Below are 20095 nucleotides of genomic sequence, written 5' to 3'. Positions count from 1 at the left end.
CCTAATCGAGCCCAAAATAAGAAATTATTGGTTGCCCCTCGAAAGTTAACAACGTTACTTCTTTGGTATTTTTACATTCTTCTGTGGGTTTTGCTCTGAGACGCAGTTCCGCCTGACAACTCTCGTTAAAAAAGTACACAGGCTTTCTAATAATTTGACACGTGCTTTCCAAATTCGTCTCATGGAAAGAGTATGGGGAATTTATAATCATTCAGCGTGATTTCTGTACGGTTTATATTTCCGCGGCAACGTATGTGAAATTATTACAATGTATACGCAGCCATTTCATTATGGATGAGTGTTTGATAAGCCACCGCAAGATGAGTTATGGTTTGAACCGTGAAAGCCACTCGCTTTTCATCGCCCAGGGCACGCAGGACGACCTCGAGCGCCACGAAACGCTGGAGAGCCACATGAACTTCATCCTCACCTACACCGAAGTACGCTCGCTACGCTCATATCTCGCGTAAGCTGTTTATTTCAATGGGAACCTCATGTGTTGTTACCGTTTTCCAGAAAGCTAATGGCTCCATGGAGACTCTCCAGCAAGCGCTCACCGAAAGCACACAGCAGAACCTGGAGTTGCAAAGTAGCCTGAACGCCATTAAGGAACAGATGACAGATATGCTCAGAGAACAGCACAATCTGCAAGAACAAGTCCGTGTACTCGCGTCACGGGTGCACGATGGTCAGCAAGAGTGCCAAAGGATGGCGGTAAGTGGCCAAACTCTCCCAGGGAGTCCTTATACTTTTTTTTTTTTCATTACGCGAGAGGCTAGGTGACTGGTAAATCGCGAAGCTCGCAATAGGCAGTGCTGCAATGCCATATAAGTAAAATACTGTAAGTGTGGATGCTTGCTCATAATATACATTATTACTTCTCTCAATTTCACCATAGATGTTTTCATATCCGGCCTCCTAAGCAGCGACGCTAAATATTACAGGGGTACGCGAATGTTCGAAATTTCGAATACGAATCGAACAGTCTCTGCTATTTGATTCATATTGGATTCAAGAGTTCACTATTCGGAACTGTTGAACATTCGTTTCTTTCTAATAGAAAGCGTAACAACATTTATTGGAGTCTCGAGGAAGAGAGATTAATACAAATGAGGACGGCTGCGACAGATTCGGCTTCATGCAGGGAAGGGGCGGTTGCTGAGCAGGGCACCAGTTCCTGAGCGATACGCACGGGGCGTATAACATCGGCGTAATAATTTCCAGTCATTCAATAAGAATGAAAAAAAAAAAAAACGCCCGTATATACCATACGTTGGGTGTATGGTAAAGAACCCCAGATGGTCCAAAATAATTCGGAGTTCACTTATGAGGCACTACGGCGTGCCTCATAACCAGATCGTGGTTCTGGCACATAAAACTCCAGATATTTTTTTTTTGATAAGAATACCCAATATTCAGGCAGCATACGAATTTCTTGACTGAATTTAGGCAAGTCAATGTTACCCGCCGTGGTGGCTTCGCGGCTATGGTGTAGCGCTGCTAAGCGCGAGGTCGCGGGATCGAATCCCGGCCTCGGCAGCCGCATTTCTATAAGGGCGAGAAGCAAAAACGCCCGTGTCCCGTGCAATGGGAGCACGTTAAAGATCCCCTGGTGGTCAAAATTAATCCCGAGTCCCCCACTACGGTGTGCCTCGTAATCAAATCGTGGTTTTGGCACGAAAAAAAAAAAGCCCCAGAATTCAATTCTATTCAATTCAAATCGCAGTTCTATTTGGCCAATCTCATCCCGTTTGAATCTATTTAAACCGACGTGCTATGTTGTATTATTATCTTGGCTCCTTCAACAAACACAACATTCTACTATAGGTACATGCGGTGAGGTTCTATTGTCTTGTTCCATTGCTGTCATTGTCATGGTGCACCAGATAAGTTAAATAAGTATTTACAAATCCATCAGTTGACCGAACGCCAAGTTGTGAACGGCATTACATGTAGGTAGAAAGAATGCATTTAGGGTGTCCCAGCTAACGTTATCCAAGCTGCTATAGGAAAAAAAGGAAGAAATAAAAAACACGGTGCACGATATGGTTATAAGACCTACGGTGTGCGGCCGTCAGGCATGTGGCGAACAAACATCATAGGTTTTATAGTAATTGTGACCCCCCCCCCCCCCTTCCCCAGTGTAGAGTAGCAGGCCAGAGCAAACTAACGCTCAAGCCGACCTCTCTGCCTTTCTGCAAATAAACCTCTCTCTCTCTCTCGTGACTTGCACCTTGTTCATTGCTTGATCTTTTCCTTATAAGAGCTTGGCTAACGTTAGCTGGGACACAAGATATGAGGCTCGTTTTTTTATTTTTTTTTTTACCGAACAGACTCCGCGCAAACTTTACGTTTCAAGAGGATAGACTGGTGGGCTAGCAGGTGTGGTATCTTGTATAAAGCGTAGTGCTTCTTGAGGACGACGCGCTTGTGTGAACGGCTTTGACTAATAGTGCAATACCACACGCGTCAGGGAATTCACCGCTAAGTTCCTTCTTTCCTTCTCTCCTTTCTCTCCCTGTCATCTTTGTGTTCCCCTTTCCCATTCTCCCGGCGTAGGGTAGCCAACCGGACGTTATTCTGGTTAACCTCCCTGCCTTCTGCTTTTCTCTTTCCTCCTCCTAGGCGCAAACAAAACACTCAAGGTGACAGAAAGACGAAAGAGATAGAGAGATAAATATGTTTTAAATGATAGCTCTAGGCTTTTTCGGGGAAATGAGTAAGAGGAAGGGAGCTAAGTATGGCTCACTATGAAACTTCGCATGCGAAGCTCCATAGCGAGTTGAGTGGGGGACATGGCGCTAATATCTTCGGTGCTTTTGTATTTCACTTTGCTTTGAAATGAGAAACTGTTCGATATTCGCAGGTTGTTTTTCTCAAATATCCTTATTCGATTCGATTCGGAAATTTCACTATTCGTACATCCCTACTAAATCAGTGTTAAGAGGGGAAGTATTCTTTTGAGGCTTCATTTATTTCGCGGGAAAATCGTGGTTTTCACGGGAGAAAATAAAGGGACATGCTTTCCACTCTTTGCATCTTTGAACTGTATTTGTGTAGAAAAAGTTTTCAGTTTGCGCTATAGGTTGAATCTTTGAATCCTTAAGAATGCAATGAAATCCTAGCTTATCAATAAACTATTAACAAACTCCGGGTAGACGCTGTAAAAATACATGACGCCTGGGGGTACTAGTGCGACAACTTCACTGCAGCGTCGCCAGCCCTCGCTTCCCACCCGTCACGGTGGTTCAGGAGATAAACGGTGTTCTACTGCTGCGGGGGTCGCTGGTTCGATTTGCAGCCGTGTAGGCCGCATTCCGATGGGGGCGGAATGCAAAAACGCTCTGTACTATGACTTGGGTGCACGTTAAACAACCTCAGGAGGCCCTGCATTACGGCGTCTGTCATAGCCCGTGTGTTGCTCTGCGACGCCAAACCTATAATTTTATTTGATTTTGATTTGACCCCATCCTTCCCTGACATGCATTAACACTTTACTGGTGCGCTGCAGTTACTTTCGATATGTTAGATAGGTTGTTCTTGAAAAAAGTTGCAACTCTGTTATGCAACCCGCGAATCAGCCTCAAAAAGTGACAAAATATTAACGGTCAAGAAGAGGGGCCGAATTGACAGAGGTTTTGGATAGTAAGTTCTGCCTGCCATTGATGCCCCCCCCCCCCCCCCCCCCCATCGCTACTAACATTTCGAACAGCACGATTAGCTGACAGCTGATGTCACGAACCGTTCTAGTGTAGAAGCTTTTTGTAAAGTTTAATATGGGCCCGGTGTCTTAGCGGTGGTACCGGCATTGGAATATATGTACGCTGTGCTCTACTTTAGAAACTCATTCCTGCTGCATAAGCTATACAAGCATTGATATCAAAGCCGTTCCGAATGAGCACAGTCAGCGTCCAGCTTTTTGTAGTTGCAATAGCTCCCACACAACACAAGGCTGAGGGATTGTTGTTGACGGCACATGCCCTCTGGCAGGAAAGCGTAGACGTCAGGCTGGAGGAGATGCTGTCGCGGTCCTGGTCGCAAGGCAAGTTCGTGTGGTACATCAAGCCCTACAGCGTTCTGCGGAGCCAACAGGAAAACGGCGAGATTGCACGCGTTGTCAGCGCACCCTTCTACACGGCCGTCCCTGGCTACAAGTTGCGCCTGATGGCCGACCTCAACGGCTACGGCGAGGGACGCGGAAGCCACCTGTCTCTGTTCCTGCAGGCACGTGACGCCTTTTCGCTGCTCTGATTTAGTGCTGCTTCGTTTTTCTTAGTTTGTAGCTGGTCCGTGAAGGGGAAACATACGTTCTGGTATAAGCACAGTAAACATAGAAATGGCATGGTTTTCATCGTGATGATTATAGAGTATGTAAATAAAAACGAAGAGGCGTCGTTTCCTCTCATCGGCACTTATTTATGTGTTGGCAACGTCGAAAGATGCTTCCTGTTAGATAAGACACGAGTTGTGTGTGTGTGTACGCTAGCAGCTAAGGTGAAACCGTTCATTTCGTGGCGCTGTAATTATACTTTCACATTGTTAGCGATCCTGTTCTGAAAAGTATGGAACGATGAAAGAATGAAAGAAAAAGTAGCAAGCTATTCCTCAGCACAAACGGCTATAAATGAATGTCATTGGAGGCGACAATTTTAGCATTCCCCTCCTCGAATAAACGTTTGAGGTTCAACCTTCTTCAGCTTGCTAGAAATTTTGTTTCATTCTTTCGGGGCATTCCTCTTGACGCTAACTGGGGAAAGAAATACATAACAGTTACTTGATGCGTCCGGCGCGGATTTCGCGTCGGCAATGAAATGAATGTCTTCGACAGAGAACGATAGTATTATATGAAAATTAAATATACGACCCCCTTTTCAAGTAATATAACTCAAGTGCCAGAATTATGCTACCTCGATGAACCGGTTAAAACTCTTTGTAGCCTAAACAAGCTGTTTTTAGGGCAGTTTTCAACTTACTGTATTCTTCTACAGGTAATGCAAGGAAAATTTGACTGCGTGCTCGACTGGCCATGCAAGTACGAGGTAAGAATGCTAGCTTTTGAGCAGGGCTAGAATAACTTCATTTTAGGGAACTCTTGTCGCAACCAATAATTGTTTGGCACTATAACTTGGTGTTATAGTTTTCGTGAGCCTTGAGCCCTATATATATCGTAATGAGCCACAAAAAAATACAGGTTATTTTGGCAGCAAATGTGAAACGAAAAGCTGAAAGCTCATAGAAAATTTGAGACCGGAATTTGACTAATCCTATTGTCATCTTATATTCAGCACTAGAAATGGAATAAAATGAGTGCGTAAGGTAGGCATGGCGCTGGACAGAAGAGTGATGATAAATATGAGGCGGTGCGTGGAATCTTGAAGTAGTTATGGTGTCAGCGCTAACGTTCGCAAATGCCATTCTGTGCTTAAAATCGGATATCTTGTCGGGGTTGGAAGTTAACTAGAGATGGGTGGGTCGGTTGGCTTTGGGATTCCACGGTAAAACTACAAATGAGGCAGTGCAAGGTGACACGGGTTGGGCCTCTTTTGAGGTCAGAGAAGTGCAGAGCAAAATTTGTTTTGAAGAAAGACTCAGGAACATGGATCAAAATAAATGAGCAGCGACAGTGCACAAGTATCTGTTCCTGAAAAGCGTGGACACAGAATAGATGAAGAGATCAAGAAAGTTGGCAACCAAGTACAGGGTAATTGAAAGTGTAAATAGACAACCAGGAGTCATCAGACGCAAAGAATGGAAACAAAAAAGACCATGGAGATTTACAAGAATGGGAAGAAAGAAATTAGAAGGGAAAATCTGTACGATAACACAAAGGACAGTGCCTTGTTATTTGAGGCTCGAGCTGGTTGCCTAAGGACAAAAACATACCACACCAAATATTCGGCAACAAGACGAGGCATGTATATGCTGCATAAAAAATCCAGTGACCACTCGGCACATCGTTATGGAATGCGAAGGGATTCACCCAGTCTGGCCCGTAGGTAACGTACAACTTCCAGAAGCGTTCGGATTTAAAGTGGACGAAAGCATAAAAAAAAAAGGGGGGGGGGGGGGGGGGGGGTCAGTAGTCGACATAAGCAAGATACCTTTAGAGTATTGGTGGGGAAAGAAGCAGGGAAAATATTGATACGACCGGATCCTTTACAGGCATAGGTCGTGGTACAAGGTAGATAGCGAAGTTTGATGAAGAAAAAAAATAAGATTAAAGAGATGTATACGAAAATGCTAGAATTAAAAACATGTAGCATACCTGGTTAAATCAAGTAGGCTAGGTGACTATTTGTCACCACCCCGTTTCAAAAACGATGCCAATAAATCATCATCACCATCACGAAGCTTGTACACTGGCCGAGCAAGGCTATCCTATGCATATCTTCTATCGCTACTTCAAGTGTATTTTCGGCTAACGGAGCAAGTTTTGTGCCTGGCGTTCTGTTGTGGGAGCTTTAGCCCTCCGTGTTACCACACGGTTTACGCTACTACATTACCGTTCCGTATTACCATACCGCGATGACAGAAATCGCTTTAGCTGGATGTGTTGCTCGATGCGTAGGGCAACGTGATGATGATGTTCGTGACTAATGTACAGGCCTCCGGCGTTCGTGTTCATGGACTTCATATAACAGATACCCTCAGGCTACTTGTGCGGAGTGTGATGATGCATCGATGTCGCGTGCATTTGTTTCTTAGTCATGTCCATGTGTTAAAGTTGAAGGAAGAGAGCGATGTATACATGAAATAATTTCTCTTGGAGGTTCTGTACATTTGCAACATGAGGTCACACTTTTTCTACATCGATATTTTGTTATTCTTGTAGTAAAGGGATGCGTTGACAAATTGTGATACTTCAGACACACACGCAAATAAAGCAGATATGCTTGCAGAGGGGCTCGGGCAATGGGCGCTCTGCATCTCTTCAAATATCTGTATGGCGTGACTAACGCAGAAACAGAAACCCTGAGAAGTTCTTGTCCTACTATCAAATATACTTTCTATGGCGGACACCTATGAGCACAGGCTACGATTGGCAGCCACCATGAATGAGCGTGGCATCTCACAGCCATTCAGAAACGAGAGCTACGGGATGTCATTTCATCTTCGCCTCGCTTTAGGTACGGCCACGAGATCTTTACTGGTGTGTCACAAGCTCTCCAGGGGCCAATTTCAGGAAAGTTTTGAGTCCGTATTCAAAGAAGATCTTACGCTAAAATTGTTCGTAAGAGAAAATTTCAGCCAATCCTGATGCTGGACACTGAGCGAAAGCAGCCGGCCAATGGCAAGCAGCACTATACAACGAAAAGCTTTACGAATTCGGCGCTTGGTTCGTAAGTGCTCTTTTCCATTGGCCGGCCGATTTCGCTAATGTCCAACATCACGATTGGCTACCATCTGATCTTACGAACAGTTCGAGCGCAATAACTTTTTCACAAATGTGGGCCCAGAACACTTGTAATCTCGTCTTCGCAACTTAGCCATGAGCGAGACCAAAATCGAGAGATTTTGTTCCAGAGATTCACGGAAGAAGTCCACAGATTCTGTAAGATATGAAGCGCCAGACGTCGCCGTCGCAAGCGTCACTCCGCCCCAAAAGGATATAAGCCATGTACGGGCATTCGCGTGGTAGCGATTGACAGATACTGCGGAGACGGGTATTCTGTAACAGTCCACCTAGTGGACTGTCCATTTTAGCCACCACTAATTGGCTGCAGCTGTACTAGCGCGAAAGAGAGTGGCTGGGGGGCGCCTGTCTCCTTCTCGCTCGTACAAATGCAGCTTACCAGCGGCGGCAGAAATGGTCAGCCCACTAAGTGAACTCTTACAGAATACTCCCCTGGTCTGTTCAGGACCCGGTCGATGAACGATGTGATTCACGGGTGCTCGCGTGCATCTCTGTCGCAGCATGTGCTGCGCGTGGTGGACCAGACGGGGCGTGGCATGCACCTGGACCGGCAGCACTCGTTCCGCAGCATCCCGTCCAAGAGCAAGCACCTGATGGGGCGGCCTGTCAACGAGTGTAACGTGCCCATTGGCTTCCACACCATGGCGCCGCTATCCGAGCTGCACAACGAGCGCTCCGGCTTTATCCGCAACGACACGCTCGTCATCGTTTACCGCTGCAGGATATGATTGCTCCGCGGTAGTGCCACCACGCAGACAAAGATCACCGCGCTTCGTCGAACACGGGAAAAACGGCGCTGTACAAGCAACGCTCTCGCCCCTTCCCCATGTTCCTGTGATGACACAGACAAAAGGCCACTTTCGTCTTAATTCATTGGCTGGTAATTCTCGCAGCGAACTATACGCAGCTAGCGCGCGAAACATGCAACTCCAACGGATGTATTGGCGCCTTCGCAGTGATGACAGGCTTGGCGCAGGACGTGGGGACAATGCGAGGCCCACAAGGGGCATAGCATAGCGACATCCAGCAGTCCGCCGGTTACCGTGCTTCTGTTCAAAGGCCAACTCACCTTCTCATCCGCCTTGTTCTGCCTTCCAAGTCCATGTTTCTTCTCATTCATGCTACAATGGCGTTGTGCACGAAGTGTTGAGTGTTATCCTGTTGTTTGATCGAGTGGCCTTTTCTGTCGGCATTAATTGAAACGCAAACAAATTGTAAATGAATGGAAGCGTGTTCTTGCGTTTAGGTGTTCGCCAGTTCATGTTATATAGGCGAGGTTCATGCTGTGATACCGAGTTTAGAAGCTATACGGTCGGTGTTGAAGCAGATTATAAGTCATGGCCCTATAATACCCGAGGGCCGCTGTTAGCCCGTTTGAAGTGTAGTGAGTTTTTACGTTTACACTTCAAAAATAATAATCGTCATGGTGGTGGTACCGTTGATTTTAATGATACGCTGCATTTTTAGGAAATCATGCTCTAAATGAATTTCTCGTTCGTGTTTCAATTCATGATGGTGGTATGCTGGAGAATGATGGGTAAGAATAGAAAAAAGGCACAAATTAAAATGTTGCGAGCAGTAAACTTCCGTAAATTTAGTAGTGCTCGTCAGGCGTTGTGTAGTCGACATCCAGCCGTCCTGTGAGTGAGGACAACTTTGAACACCGTCTCTCATAAGGACATTCTGCCTCTTATAGTTTTGCTACGAAGGGAGTGGATGCAGTTAGAACAGCTCAGCGTGGTCCTCAGGTGTATATATTGTGCTTTGGCTCAGGACGTAGTCGGCATGCTAAAAGTAGAGCACCAGGGGCCGAATTCGCGAAGCTTTTCGTTGGTAAGTGCCTTTTGCCATTGGCCGGTCGCCTTAGCTAATTATATGTCCAGCATCGGGATTGGCTGAAATTTCCTCTTGCGAACAATTCTGGCATAAGAACTTTTTTTGCAAATACGGGCCCTAGTTCTTAAGAGCCCGTTGCCATTGGCCGGACGCTTTTGCTAGTAGCATGTCCGGCATCAGGATTGGCAGGAATGTTTTTTTTTTTTTTTTATTCCGGGCAATTCTGGCGTAAGAGCTTTTTTGTGAATACGGTCTGTCGTCCCGGATTCGCATAGACATGCGTAGGCCAATGACAAACAATTGTTATAACAGCGCAGTAAGAAAGCTCTGTGAGTCAGAGTTTTGAATCTTGCTCTCAGAGGTTGTGCACAGCATTGTGCTGTGCGGCCATTGATAGTGTGATGTCATTTTCTGTGCGTTACCGAACAGCTCTGCTTCACTGGGAGACCCAAGTCAGATCAAGACTGTCTCACCTTTCTATGGGAGCACACTTCCAGTATATCATACCATCGTTACACGGGCACTCTTTAGCGTGCTTGAGTGATTCGCTATTGAATTCGAATGCATATCGAGTGTGCTAAACAGTTATTTCAAGCACGATTGAAATCGATACTGCTAAACTTAAGCTCGCTTCGTCAATCATGATCCAAATCACGATCGAAGGCTGCTGTTGCAACGCTCAAGCTCATTCAGCTGTAGCAGACACAAAACAAGAACCAAAATTTTGGAAAAATATCCTCAAAAGCAATAAACACACAAAAAAAAAGTTTATATTTTTGGTTTCCTTTCTTGCTTAGTACAGTGCTTGTATTTTCGAATCCATGTGTAGATGCAGAGTCGCTATTGATTTAGTGTGTGGCGACGAGCGACCACGTAGACCGGTAAAGTTTCAGGGCTGTCGCGGGAGAGGACAGACAGACACCCGATCTCTTAGCATAGCATTTTTAATCTCTCTCGGAACTCTAGCCTGTGCCGGTGCGTGCCAGCTGCTCGTGCCTCGTGTAGACGCGAGCGTCTACGTAAATCTCAGACGCGAGCGTCTACGTAAATAGCATGCGGAGAAATTCAAAAAGACCGAAGGGTGTGGTGATGGCGGTCTTGGGAATGTCTTCTTCAGCAACCGGTAGTTGATGATAGGCGCGAACGAGATCGATCTTGGAAAAGATCGTCGCACCGTGCAACGCTACCGTGAAGTCCTGAATGTTCGGTAGAGGGTAGCGATCAGGAACTGTAACGTTGTTTAGTGCCCGGTAATCGCCGCAAGGGCGCCAGTCTCCACTCTTCTTAGGCACCATGTGAAGTGGTGATGCCCAATTACTGGAGGAGGGGCGGATGATGCCAAGTTGCAGCTGCTGCATGTGTTCGAACTCCGCGCGAGCGATCTTCAGTTTCTCCGGGGACAAACGCCGGGGTCGGAAAAAGACTGGTGGGCCGGAGGTGACAATGTGATGGCACACGTCATGTTGCACCGGTTGTGTCCAGTCCGGCAGGCGCGCCAAAGTGGGAAACTCGCGTAGGAGGGCGGCGAAAGGTTCGTCCAACATGGCAGAAATAGGCGCGATCGGCGATGTGCCTGATGATGGGACGCCTGGAACGGATAGCTGGGTCACGGAGTCGATGAGACGGCGTCGTTGAACGTCGACAACGAGTCCGTAGTTGTGCAAGAAGTCTGCTCCAATGACTGCACGACGGACGTCTGCAACCAGGAAAATCCAGCGGAGCGCTCGTCGAAGGCCAAGGTTCAGCATGACGGAGCGTGACGAGAAAACTGGAATCCTGGTCCCGTTGACGGCTTGCAAAAACGACACAGGTGTCGCTTTTCGGTCGGAGTGTTGAGCGGGGAGAATGCTGACGTCAGCTCCTGTGTCGACAAAGAACCGTTGTCCCGGAACTCTGTCCATCACGTAGAAAAGGCGACTTGTGTGTTGGGCCGGACTACATGTCGCCGTTAGAGGTCGACCGGCCTATTTCCCTGCCAAGCTCAGGGACGTCGACAGTGACGAGCGTCGTTTCCAAAACGGTGGAGCCAACAAGAGGCAGGGAGGCCGAGATGCATGTCAACGCGCCAGTTTTTTTTTTTTCAATTCAATTCATTTTTATTGATAAGTAAATTAGTACATAGACTAGTATACAGGAAGGGGTCCCAAAGTAAAAACTGCAGGCGGGACCCCTTCGGGGCTTGCAAGTCGGAGATAACACGCTCGGCATTGCATGCAACGCGCATACGCGTAGCGTTTGGTGCGCGGTAAACATCGTGGTATTGTCTACCAAGATTGCTTTTTTTCATTTCTTGAGGACGATGCTGATGCCGTCACCAACGGGCAGCATGGCGAGTTGCACGCGTTCGTCGTTCTTCAGCTTGGCATTGAGGGCTCGCATCGCCACCGCATCAAGGTCGGACGTTTCAGAGTTGAACACTGAGCCACCCCGCAGGACCTGCAAGAGCGCATGCCTTCCAGATGAGACAAAGTTCACGCCCGCGCACAAAGAGAAAGGATAAATAGAGAAGGAAGAAAGAAAGCATGCTTGCTATCGGAAAGAGACACATCAATGACAGACGCCCTATACTCGAGGGCATTAGATTTAATGACACCACTTTTGTTTCTTCAACGGTGAAAGGAAATCTCAGCGCACGAGCACAGGGGTAATTTTGTATGCTTCCCCCAACCAAATGCGGCCGTGAAAGGTCATGCATCGACGCCCGCGATATCGTGTTTAGCTTTGCAACATAGTTGACCAGCACCAAACTGTGGGGAGGTGGGAAGTCTAAGCGCAGTGCGAACACTGGACTGTAACTGGACCAGTATTTACAAAGCGTTCTTCACTAAAGTTGTTTGTAAGAGCAAATGCCAGCCCATCGCGATGTTGGACTTATTATTAGCGAATGCGGTCTATTATTGGCGAAGGCAGTGGCAAAGAGAACTTGTGAAAGAAAAGCTTTGTGAATTCGGCCCCACGTCGTCACTGCGGAATGTTATCCAAAAAAAAGTACAAAAATGCTTTAACAAAAACGTAGCTTTGCAGGTTCCATTATATACGCAAGAACTGCTGTTCACAACGAGGTAAACATACATTTGGTAAGATACATAATCACTTCCTTTGTCAAGGCAGCGGATGGAGTGTTGATACACTTACCATCAACTTTTTCAATGGAAAACATTTCAAGCAGTTGCTTTTTAAAGTGAACCTTGAAAGCTCACTTCAAGCAGCGTTCTCAGCAGCAGAACACTCCTGCGAGCCACCGTGGGCGCCAAAACCAAAGCGAAAAAGAAAGTGGCCATACTGCGCCCAGTATTGCTTCAACTTTAGTCATAGTGCGTGCCTCAAAACTTCACAGCTCGTCTGAATACTACATAAGTGTATTCATTCTGAGCTATCCGTTTTCTATTCAACTTTGCTGCTGGCCGCAAGGTACCGGCTTCGATTCCGAGCTCCAATGGTCGCTTTGAGTGCTCGTTAGAGAACCCTGAATAACGTAGGTACAGCGCAACAATTTTTGGAAGGAAACACAGAGACCGGAAAGAACGCTCTCTTTGTTTCCTTCCAATAATTGTTGCGCTGTAGCTACGTTATTTAGTATGAACCAACTCGCCGAAATCAAGCTGTTGTTAGAGAACCCTATTTGCCGAAAATAAATCTGGAATCCCTCCCTGCTACATCGTGGTTCATAATGCAAACGTAGTATGTAGCTTTGAGGCTATAATATCTACGACATCTGTAAACGACCAATAGCTGGCTCGTAAACAAAGGCTAATGGTGCGAACCTTTTTAGTTTTGTTCGGCATATTAATACCTTTTTTTTTTGCGTACACGTCACTTTCACGTGGTGATTTTCGCGGTTTTGTGAGGTCGCTTGACAGACAGGCGAAGAGGGCGTAGCTAGAAAACATTACACCAATAGCAGAAGGCTAATGGTGAAAAGGCGTCGAATCAGGAATTAATATTTTTCTTTTGTGTGGTTTAATGATGCATAATCAGTGTGTACACGTTATATCAGATGGGGAGCTAACGCGGTTTTCGTGACGTCGCGTGACAGACAGGCGAAGTTGGGAGTGGCCCAAAAATGTTTTGACCAATCGTGGAGGCTGATTGCAGAAATTGGAATCAAAACAGTTTCGAATCGTTTTACGTTATAGCGCCCTTGAGATCTGTAAAATGGTTCTGCATCAAAGTCATTTGTTTGTTTGTTTGTTTGTTTGTTGTTTGTTTGTTTGTTTGTTTGTTTGTTTGTTTGTTTGTTTGATTGTTTGTTTCTTTGTTTGTTTGTTTGTTTGTTTGTTTCGCAAATTACCATCGTTCGCTTTTTATTGCATTGTTCATATTCTGAACACAATTTATTCTGCGCAATATTTTTACACGTTCATGTGGCGCTGACCGCGTTCTGGATTGCGGTATGTAAATATGTATCAGGGGTATCAAGGCGCTTGATTTTTAGTAACAATCATATGAAGTCAAGTGACGCTGCTGCTTCTTCTTCTTTCTTGGGTTTTACGTGCCAAAACCACTTCTGATTATGAGGCATGCCGTAGTGGAGGGCTCCGGATTAATTTTGACCACCTGGGGTTCTTTAATGTGCACTACAACGCAAACACAGGGGCGTTTTTGCATTTCGCCTCCATCGTGATGTGGCCGCAGCGGCCGGGATTCGATCCCGCAATCTCGTGCTCAGACGCTGTTGCCAAGGAAAACCATACGGGTAGTTACCTCTCCTTTACCGAAATGTATATTTGAGTAAGCATGACGGTTTAATTTTTTATATACTTTACATTCCTAATAAAGGAAAAGGGAAATGAATGCGGTAGAAAACACAACCGGCCGCCGTTGGGAGCAGAACCCAGAATCTCCGCACGAAGCGTGAGGTGCTCTACAAATTGATCTACGGCGACAGCTTGCACTCCTTCCACTTTCGTGAGTATTTATGTACATTCCGCGTTAAAAGTTCACTTACGATGGGATTTGAGAGAAAAAAGAAAAAGCATCAGCCCTTTCCCTGTCAAGAAAATGGGGGTAAGCGAAGCATGTCGTGTGTGTATCTGATTTTCAGGGTGATTTTCTTTCTCTCTATATTTCTCTCTCTCTCTCTCTATCTTTCTTTCTCTCTTATTATTTCTATTTTTTCTCTCTCTTTCTTTTTCTCCCTCTCTTTCTTTCTTTTTCTCTCTTTCTTCCATTCTCTTTCTTTCTCTGACCTTCGTGGTGACTTTCTTTCTCTTTATCTATCTTTCATTCTCTCTCTCTACTTCTTTCTCTCCCTCTCTCTTTCTTTCTGTTTCTCTCTGTATTTCTCTCTATCTTTCTTTCCCTCTCTCCTTCTTTCTTTCTTTCTTTCTCTGTCTTTCTTCCTTTCTTTCTTTCTCTCTCTCTTTCGCTCTCTATTTTTTGTCCCTGGTATGTGCCTTTGAGCTTGGACCTTTTCTGCACAATCGCCAGGATCGGCCCACTTTTCACCGTGACAACGCCGCCGACACTTGTGAGCCTATAAAGCTTCGCTTAAAAACACATCTAAGTAGCACTCGCTTACCATGGGTTGTGGTAAGGTTCTTATTTTCGATTTCGTAAACGAGGGGCTGGCGCGCACGCCAAGCCCCACTACCAAAAATTACGTGCCCCCCCTACCCACATCAGGGGTAGTGGCGTACCTCAGCCACCCGCAGTGCAATGGGAGGCCTCGGCACGGGGCCCCGGCCTCACTGATCGCCGGAGGGCCCGACACCAAGTAAGTATGCAAACGCACCCATCAGAAAGGCGGGTCAATCCATGAGGCACAACACTTTGCACAGGTTTTGGCTGTGGCTGTCAGCGAGCCATAATCGCCGCGAAGCAACGAAATGCCGCGAATGCAGGCATTGCAACTAAAAATGCCTGTGCCTGCAAGACTTTAATCCTACTTTGCTCAACTTTTGTATTGCAGCTACTGTATAAACAATATTATACAATATATTATATAATAGTATAAACAATCAGCGAGCATTTGCATGCATTCAGACTGGTTCAATGACTGACTAGTAAGTTGGCACGTGTCCTGGTGCTATGCGATAGCTTGGTGGTGTAAAACTGCTGAGATGCACAGTGTTCTGCGATGCGAGCGCGTGTGTAACGATAACGACAAGACGACGACGGTTTGACGGCGATGACATGACAGTGCGACGACGACGATGACGACGGTGAGACGCGGGAACGGAATGACGTCAGTGTGAAGAAGACGACTAAGGTGTGACGACGACGAAGATGACGACGGTGCGACGAAGCAGGTTTCACGATAGCAGGATGAAAAGGACTAAATGACGAGACGACAACGGCATGACCACAGCAAGGCGACAACGACGTTTTCAGGACAGCAACGTGACGAAGACGGCATGACGACGAGGAGTAGATACTAATGAAAAAAAGGAGAGAGAGAAAGAAAAAAATGTCACAGTTTCGCCCTAAGGGCGAAGCAATGAATGCGATAGCAACACAGCAATGTCATACGAAGTAAGGTGAGCGGCTTTGGTAGCAATATGAATTGTAGTAAACATGAGCTGATTAAGCAAGCAGGTGTGCTGCGGCGTAAGTAGACCGACATGAAGAGAGACTCGATGACCACGAGAAGGCGCGTGTGAAACGGTGGTGTTGATGAGAAGCGCTGCCCGTGGGCAGCGCGTGCGAAGGGACACAGCTGTAGCGCTGCACTGCCAACCCGGGCAGCATTGCATGTGTAGAGTGCGTTGGAAAATGTGGCCCGACTATTACTAACTGATTGAACAAGCGTGGTGTGAGCGCGCACAAGCCAACATGAATAGATCACACTGAATGACTGCAGACAACGACTGTCAAAACGCTGGCAGCAAGCGCATACGCCGCAGCAACGGGCGAAGGTACGTGCGGTCTATCGCTTCAACGGAAACTGAGCGGCGAATGCACGGCGCATAAAGGTCAGAGCCGTGTGGAGATAAGCGACGGTGCGGACGAGCGATGAGCGCGGTTGTTGGCAGAGTAGAAGTGCGCCCCCCCCCCCCCCCCCGCGCTCCCTCCGGCGCTGGCTTCCCGCTTAGTTGCTTGCGCATGGGTGATTGAATGCGTTCGCTCGCCGTGACAGCACGCGTCCCCGCACGCTTCCGCTCGGGCATACGGCGCGCGGCCAAGATTTTATCTATAGAGAACCTCACGGCGACGTCGACGGTGACGACGACGGCGACGACGACGGCGACGCCGACGGCAGAAATCCGGTTGAAGTGTCCATATAATTGCTATCGCAATAAAATGTAATTGAACAAACACTTGCTTAAACTTAATTGAGATCAATCAGGACAGAAAAAATGTCACAGTTCCGCCCTAAGGGCGAAGCAATGAACGCGATAGCAACACAGCAATGTCATACGAAGTAAGTTGAGCGGCTTTGGTAGCAATATGAATTGTAGTAAACATGAGCTGATTAAGTAAGCAGGTGTGCTGCGGCGTAAGTAGACCGACATGAAGAGAGACTCGATGACCACGAGAAGGCGCGTATGAAACTGTGGTGTTGATGAGAAGCGCTTCCCGTGGGCAGCGCGTGCGAAGGGACACAGCTGTGGCGCTGCACTGCCGACCCGGGCAGCATTGCATGTGTAGCGTGCGTTGGAAAATGTGGCCCGACTATTACTAACTGATTGAACAAGCGTGGTGTGAGCGCGCACAAACAAACATGAATAGATCACACTGAATGACTGCAGACAACGACTGTCAAAACGCTGGCAGCAAGCGCATACGCCGCAGAAACGGGCGAAGGTACGTGCGGTCTATCGCTTCAACGGAAACTGAGCGGCGAATGCACGGCGCATAAAGGTCAGAGCCGTGTGGAGATAAGCGACGGTGCGGACGAGCGACGAGCGCGGTTGTTGGCAGAGTAGAAGTGCGCCCCCCCCCCCCCCCGCGCTCCCTCCGGCGCTGGCTTCCCGCTTCCTTGCTTGCGCGTGGGTGATTGAATGCGTTCGCTCGCCGTGACAGCTCGCGTCCCCGCACGCTTCCGCTCGGGCATACGGCGCGCGGTGAAGATTTTATCTATAGGGAACCTCACCGCGACGGCGACGGCAGAAATCCGGTTGAATTGTCCATATAATTGATAAAAATTACGTAGCATTTCGCTCCCACAGGGACACTAACTGTACCGAACGCATTCCACGGACCATGGATGACTGCAATATAATTAGGAAATAAATTTGTCAGTGTAGCAGTATACCTCGCACGTTGTCAGGATCATCGAGAACCTTCGACGGTCGTTCTCGAACCTTCCTATTGCAGTCGTGATCCGTAGCATGGCCAAAGCCTGGGAACCTTCTAGTCTTTTCTCGCGCCTTCGACCGCCGCCGTCGGAGCGTCGTCGAGGTGGGGGGGGGGGGGTGATGACTCATCCCGTTGGCGCACGCTCACGCTGTAGCAATCTCTTTACGCCAGCGTCCGTCGGCTACATCAGACGCCGCTCCTCTATAGCGCATTGCTTCTTCGCGACTGAAACCCGCTATTCACGTCGTCAGCTGCAGCCTCGCTTGTGCGATTCACCGCGTACGTTTTACATGCAGATTTTACATCGCCAGGATCAGCCCACTTTTCAGCGTGACAACGCCGCCGCCGCCACCACCACCACCGACACTTGTGAGCCTATAAAGCTTCGCCTAAAAACACATCTAAGTAGCACTCGCTTACCATGGGTTGTGGTAAAGTTCTTATTTTCGATTTCGTAAAAGAGGGGCTGGCGCGCACGCCAAGCCCCACTACCAAAAATTACGTGCCCCCCCTACCACAGCATGGGTAGTGGCGTACCTAAGCCACCCGCAGTGCAATGGGAGGCCTCGGCACGGGGCCCCGGCCTCACTGATCGCCGGAGGGCCCGACACCAAGTAAGTATGCAAACGCACCCATCAGAAAGGTGGGTCAATCCATGAGGCACAACACTTTGCACAGGTTTTGGCTGTGGCTTTCAGCGAGCCATAATCGCCGTGGAGCAACGAAATGCCGCGAATTCAGGCATTGCAACTAAAAACGCCTGTGCCTGCAAGCCTTTAATCCTACTTTGCTCATATTTTGTATTGCAGGTGCTGTATAGACGATATTACTGCTCGAGTGTCGGGAGGAAATCAGCGAACATTTGCGTGCATTCAGGCTTGTTCAGTGAGTGACTAGTAAGTTGGCACGTGTCCTGGTGCTATGCGATAGCTTGGTGGTGTAAAACTGCTGAGATGCACAGTGTTCTGCGATGCGAGCGCGTGTGTAACGATAACGGCCTGACGACGACGGTTTGACGACGATGACATGACAGTGCGACGACGACGATGACGACGGTGAGACGCGGGAACGGAATGACGTCAGTGTGAAGAAGACGACTAAGGTGTGACGACGACGAAGATGACGACGGTGCGACGAACGAAGGTTTCACGATAGCAGGATGACAAAGACTACATGACGAGACGACAACGGCATGACCACAGCGCTGCGACAACGACGTTTGGACGACAGAAACGTGACGAAGACGGCATGCCGACAACGGAATGATTACAATGTGACGACTACGACGTTTTGCGGAGGCGAGATACACGAGTATTATATCGGGGGCCGATCCCGGAGGTAGTGCCGCCTAAAATTATGTGCCCCTGGGGTCACTAGGTATTTTATTTATTTATTTATTTCGTTTATACATACAGCAGGCCCTCTTCGGGTCCATGGAGGAGTAGATACTAATGAAAAAAAGCAGAGAGAGAAAGAAACATGTAATTGAACAAACACTTGCTTAAACTTAATTCAGATCAATCCGGACAAAAAAAATTACGTAGAATTTTTAAGGGAGTTATCTGAATGATGCGTAAGCATTTCGTAGTAACGACGTGGTGTTGAGTGCTCGACACTGCTGGTAATCCTAGCACTGCTCAGCGGCGGCGGTCGTCTTGGCGCCATTACAGTAAATGCGACAGCGCTGCGGCGACATGAACTACTGCGGAAGGCGGCGCAACGTGAACTGATGAGGCAAGCTAACTACTGCAGGTGGCGGCGCCAGGTGCGCTGATGACGTTCCCATCCGAAGCCACAGATGCTCCATGGTTGTGGCTAACTAAAGGTGTGCCTAGTGCGTGCCTGATTGCACACGTCACGTGGTCACGGAGACGCGCTCATGCCACTGCTCGCGCGTTCGTCGTCGTCTGCTGGCGAAAACATTGCTGCTGGCTCTATCTTGAAAGCGGTCGTCTTACACGAAGGACGGACGGACGCTCGGACAGTTGTCTCGTTGCGTAACCATAGAAATGCTGACGCATTTAAAAACCGAATATTTCCGCAGCCTTGGTATTCGAATTTCCAGCCTGTACTGTCGAATATGGAAACAACATAAGTGTTGTACAGTTTTTCGGGCTACGTAATTTTACGTTTCGTCAAATCACGTGGTCCATAAACTTTTGATGCCGACCGCACATTTATTTCTAGCCTATTTCTGGGAGTGTTAACCTGTGCTACTCAGAGCTATTGCTACTCAGAGCTATTGCTACTCAGAGCTATCTTTTCGGTCAGCCAGGTGGTCGCGCAGCGCGCCGCGAAACAAGAGCTCGCCTCTCGAGTGCAGACCACTACCGAATCCTACATCGCCCACGTTTAGGATATTTTGGCCCTTTGTCGGAAGGTCGATGACAAGATGTCGGAATCGGACAAGGTTGCAACATATTGAAAGGAATCGCTAACGATGCTTTAATTTATTCGTCTTCAGGAACTGCACCGCAGTCGCTGACGTTAGTGCAGAGTGTCGGCGGTTTGAGCAAGCGAGGAGTCGCCGCATCCAGTCGAGGTTCGTCCGGTTGCCTAACACCGCCCCTACGTCTTCTTGCGTGGACCCCCCGCTGCCTCGCC

The 20095-nt window shown here is 47.8% G+C and overlaps 1 protein-coding gene and 2 non-coding genes across 3 annotated transcripts; 1 reads left to right on the top strand and 2 right to left on the bottom strand.

Moving 5' to 3' along the window:
* The first annotated feature begins 320 nt into the window (after window positions 1-320).
* On the top strand, window positions 321-8142 carry LOC119460671 (TNF receptor-associated factor 5). Its single transcript, XM_037721719.2, has 5 exons — window positions 321-440; window positions 517-714; window positions 3991-4224; window positions 4989-5039; window positions 7915-8142. The coding sequence occupies exons 1-5, from the start codon at window positions 321-323 to the stop codon at window positions 8140-8142; spliced, it is 831 nt and encodes a 276-aa protein (XP_037577647.2).
* Window positions 8143-14811: 6669 nt separating this feature from the next.
* Window positions 14812-14974, bottom strand: LOC119437971 (U1 spliceosomal RNA). The gene has a single exon (XR_005189604.1). It is a non-coding gene; the product is annotated as a U1 spliceosomal RNA (small nuclear RNA).
* A 2977-nt stretch (window positions 14975-17951) lies between these two features.
* LOC119437972 (U1 spliceosomal RNA) lies at window positions 17952-18113 on the bottom strand. Its single transcript, XR_005189605.1, has one exon. It is a non-coding gene; the product is annotated as a U1 spliceosomal RNA (small nuclear RNA).
* Between the last annotated feature and the right edge of the window lie 1982 nt (window positions 18114-20095).

Source organism: Dermacentor silvarum, chromosome 1 (genome assembly GCF_013339745.2).
Source record: "Dermacentor silvarum isolate Dsil-2018 chromosome 1, BIME_Dsil_1.4, whole genome shotgun sequence".
Lineage (NCBI taxonomy): Eukaryota > Metazoa > Arthropoda > Arachnida > Ixodida > Ixodidae > Dermacentor > Dermacentor silvarum.
Note: the sequence above shows the minus strand (reverse complement) of the source record. Positions and strands in the feature narration are given on the sequence as shown.

Bases quoted from the DNA above. Each gene is read 5' to 3' on its own strand.
- LOC119460671 (XM_037721719.2), top strand. From the start codon at position 321: ATGAGTTATGGTTTGAACCGTGAAAGCCACTCGCTTTTCATCGCCCAG. The intron at 715-3,990 runs GTAAGTGGCCAA...GCCCTCTGGCAG, and splicing joins AAGAGTGCCAAAGGATGGCG to GAAAGCGTAGACGTCAGGCT. The intron at 4,225-4,988 runs GCACGTGACGCC...ATTCTTCTACAG, and splicing joins ACCTGTCTCTGTTCCTGCAG to GTAATGCAAGGAAAATTTGA.